General features: G+C 54.2%; 1 protein-coding gene across 1 annotated transcript in view; it reads left to right on the forward strand.

Moving 5' to 3' along the window:
• Positions 1-1069: 1069 nt before the first annotated feature.
• Positions 1070-3613, forward strand: part of acs3 (acetyl-coa synthetase) — a gene marked incomplete at both ends in the record, with an annotated part of 7808 nt that continues 5264 nt past the window's right edge. The window contains 5 exons of the mRNA XM_002951633.1: positions 1070-1144; positions 1439-1660; positions 1883-1922; positions 2411-2546; positions 3113-3314. Of these exons, the coding sequence (XP_002951679.1) occupies positions 1070-1144; positions 1439-1660; positions 1883-1922; positions 2411-2546; positions 3113-3314 (675 nt within the window). The remainder of the gene's footprint in view (positions 1145-1438; positions 1661-1882; positions 1923-2410; positions 2547-3112; positions 3315-3613) is intronic.

Consider the following 3613-nt stretch of genomic DNA (forward strand, 5'->3'; position numbering starts at 1 on the left):
AAGCCGATCATGGTCATAAATATTTCGCAGCGCCCTCGAGCGCTTGCCAAAGAACCATTTCCACCTTCGCATGATTGGAGGGCCTCCTTTATCAATAAACGCCTTTGCGCAGACCTCCGAAAAGCCGTCGTCTCAGCCGGTTTGCGCGTTCCAGTTATTTCTATATGTATAAGAAGAAGAGGATTTTCCATTACGTTTGACTGTCTCGCTTTCTTGCTCTGAAGATGCAATCACACGCACTGCATAATGAACAAGGGCTTTTTAAGGTTCCACATGTCCATTGCGCGAAACCATGACGCATTATCAAAAGACGTCAGCAAGATCAGAAACCGATTTTCGTGCCGAGTCAGCACGTCATCGTTGGGGATTTGTGATGCTACCTTTATGCAAGGCGGTTAATGCGGCGTCGGAAATTGATGCTGGCCATCGAAAGTCCTGAAGAATGGCATACGTGCATAAAAGTTATATCCGGGTTTCTGCTTGTCCCCAAATTCCGCACCTCATTTAGCTCATTCGCTGCGCTCTTGAGGCGGTTGGTCAACATGCATAGTAATCGTCGTACAGTTGACATACGCAGTAAATCCAAATCACTTAGCAGGTTTTAAAGTAAGTATTGTCCCTGTCCTCTCCTATCAGACGTCATAGGATCCTTTTTGAGCCTAATTGCAAACTCATTGTTTATCGAGCCTGCTGCACGTTCGGCGTCTACTGTGGAGTCGATTTCCGGAAGCTATCCCACCTTTTGGGGGTTAATTGTTCTTTGCAATAATGCAGCGTCTGGAAATCCTTGCTCGCCAACTGACGGCAGGTAACGAGGATCCCGGAAGTGTTCCCTTCCAACTATGCAGAATTGGCTTTTGTTGCGATTGAACGAGAGGACGACTGCCAGAGCCGCAAAAAAACATGCACGGGGAAGGGCTGCCTTCGTTAGCGGACATTGGAAGCGTGCGTATGTATTTCAACTAGCATGGCGTCTTAAGCTGATCACCGATGGACCAATTGTTCAACTTCAGGGGCGGCGACGAATGATCGCACGCCACTTCTTGCAAGTCCCGAAATTTACGAGACTATGTACCGGAAGTCGGTGGAGGACCCCGAGGGCTTTTGGGGCGAACTGGCGCTTGGTTACCATTGGCAGACAAAGGTAATCTGTAAACTTGTCAGGCACTGCAATCTACGCCCAGCAAATTATGCGGAAGGTGTTCCCAACTTTCAGCCTGACAATTCATCCTCGTTGTGCTCTTGAAGGTTGGGTTTATATGCTGGAGGGCACGGAGCACAGTAATCATGCATATTATTATGTCCGTTTATTCCCTACTGCTCGCTTTTCTTTTTACACTTTTTTGTGCACGTCCTCAAGCACATCGGGCCTTTTCAGCGCCCTGCCTTCCGCATACGGCCCGACGATGTCCTGCCGCTCTCCCGTCCCGTCTCGCAGTTCCCAGCCCGCGGCCACATGCTCTACAACACCGACGTCCGTCGGGGCCCCATCAACATCCAATTCTTCCGTGGCGGCACCACCAACATGTCGTACAACTGCCTCGACCGTTGGGTGGCCGCGGGCCGCGGCGACGAGCCGTGCATCCTTTGGGAGGGCAACGACGAGAATGAGCGCCGCGCAGTGACGTACCGCCAGATGCTCGACGAGGTTTGCCGACTGGTAAGTACACTTGGGGATGAGAATGACTCAGAGCGGCTCCCCCCTCCCCCTCACACCCAGGACTCCACTACCCTCCATAACGCCCTCACCGACGTGCAGACACAACACTAGACAGTGACGGGTGCAGCTAGGGGCACAGGCCAGACAGCACCCTGTCAGACTGCGTCACCCACAGTCGCGCTCTCCCTCTCTCCCTCTCTCCCTCTCATGCACACGCCGCAGTCGAACTGGCTGATCTCGGCCGGCGTCAAGAAGGGAGACTGTGAGTTTTCGGGGTTTTTTCGGCTTTTTGGCGGTGTAAGGCTGTGAGGGGGGCTGTGTCACACCCCACCCACCCACCCACCCACCCACTAAACACCCGCGGCAGTCCCTATCGTTGCAGCTATGGCCGCACACTTTTACGAGGCGATGGCGGTTAACCTGTTTGGCGCAGTTTACCTGCGTGGCTCTCGAAAGCCCAGTAGCACATCACTGAACAGTAAAAATGCCATGTGCCATTGCGCTGCGGTGCGCGATTGACTCCACAACACAGGCTATGCTCGTGCTTTCGGTCCCCCCCTCCGTCTTGCATGTCCCCTTCATTCTCATGGCCACCGCAAGATGCATAAAGCACGACGTTTTGGATGGTTGTGAGAAAATATATACCAGCAAGATGCGTTCCATTACCCATCCGCGACTGATCACTTTTTGCCTTATACTGACCGAAATTGTCTGCACCTTTCCAAATCCCCGTCATACGTCGTACGCCAGCCGTAACCATCTATATGCCTATGGTCCCGGAGCTCCCCGCTGCCATGTTGGCCTGTGCGCGTGTCGGTGCCGTACACAGTGTCGTATTCGCGGGCTTCAGTGCTGAGTCACTGGCGCAGCGCATCGTTGATTGCCGGTAAGGAACATGGCCGCGGGGTTAGGCTGTGTGTTTTTGGAAAAGAGTGGGCGGGCCCAGCCCAAGTCTTAGCGCTCTAGAGGCAGCTGTGGCAACAACGAACTACTGCTGCGACTGCTGCTGCTGCCGCGTTCAAATAAAGAGTAGAGCAAGAGATAATTTGCAGTGGAGCCAATTAAATAAGAGGGTCTTAGTACGCAAGGTTTTAAAGGGCGGCGCCTTAGCAGCTGCAGCGGTGGTGGTGTGGCGAGTTTGGGTGTCCTGGGGGCTCGTACGCCTGAGGCCACATTTACGCTGCTCGGCCACATCACCCACCCACATGCTAGGTTGGTTGGATTCGGACTACCGTCGCGCCTCTTTGCAGGCGCACATACAAACATATAAACACCATTAGCACACACATACACTTGTACGTGAGTTTGAACACACACACACACACACACACACACACCCCAAAACCCACGAGGACCTTTCTGTCTTCCCGTCCCCAAACCGGGGGAGATCTTACTGAGCCCTAAGGCTTGTAACCCCGACCGATCTTCTTATCCGTGGCACACGTGGCACAGGGGCAAGGTGATTTTGACAGCCTCCGGCGTGATGCGCGGCACCAAGCCCGTGTTGCTCAAGGCCATCGTGGACGACGCGGTCAAGCTGGCGGCCAAGTCGGGCCAGCCGGTGACCAAGGTGCTCTGTCTGGAGGTGCCCTCGGCGGTGACCGCGAGTGCCACGTCCTGGGACCCTAGCCGCGATGTCTGGTGGGGCGATGTGGTCCCTCTGCAGGTGGGAGGGGTGGAGCGGGGCGCTGCGTGTGTGTGTGTGTGTAGTGTGTCAGACATACACACAGACAGACAGACACACAGACAGACACACAGACAGACACACAGACAGACACACAGACAGACACACAGACAGACACACAGACAGACACACAGACAGACACACAGACAGACACACAGACAGACACACAGACAGACAGTGTGTATGTCTGTGTGTGTGTGTGACGTTACAAGTATCTGACCGGGCCTTCGCTTCCTCCCCTCCCCCCATACCAAAAACCCCCCAACCCT

This window comes from Volvox carteri (genome assembly GCF_000143455.1).
Source record: "Volvox carteri f. nagariensis unplaced genomic scaffold VOLCAscaffold_25, whole genome shotgun sequence".
NCBI classification, from domain to species: domain Eukaryota; kingdom Viridiplantae; phylum Chlorophyta; class Chlorophyceae; order Chlamydomonadales; family Volvocaceae; genus Volvox; species Volvox carteri.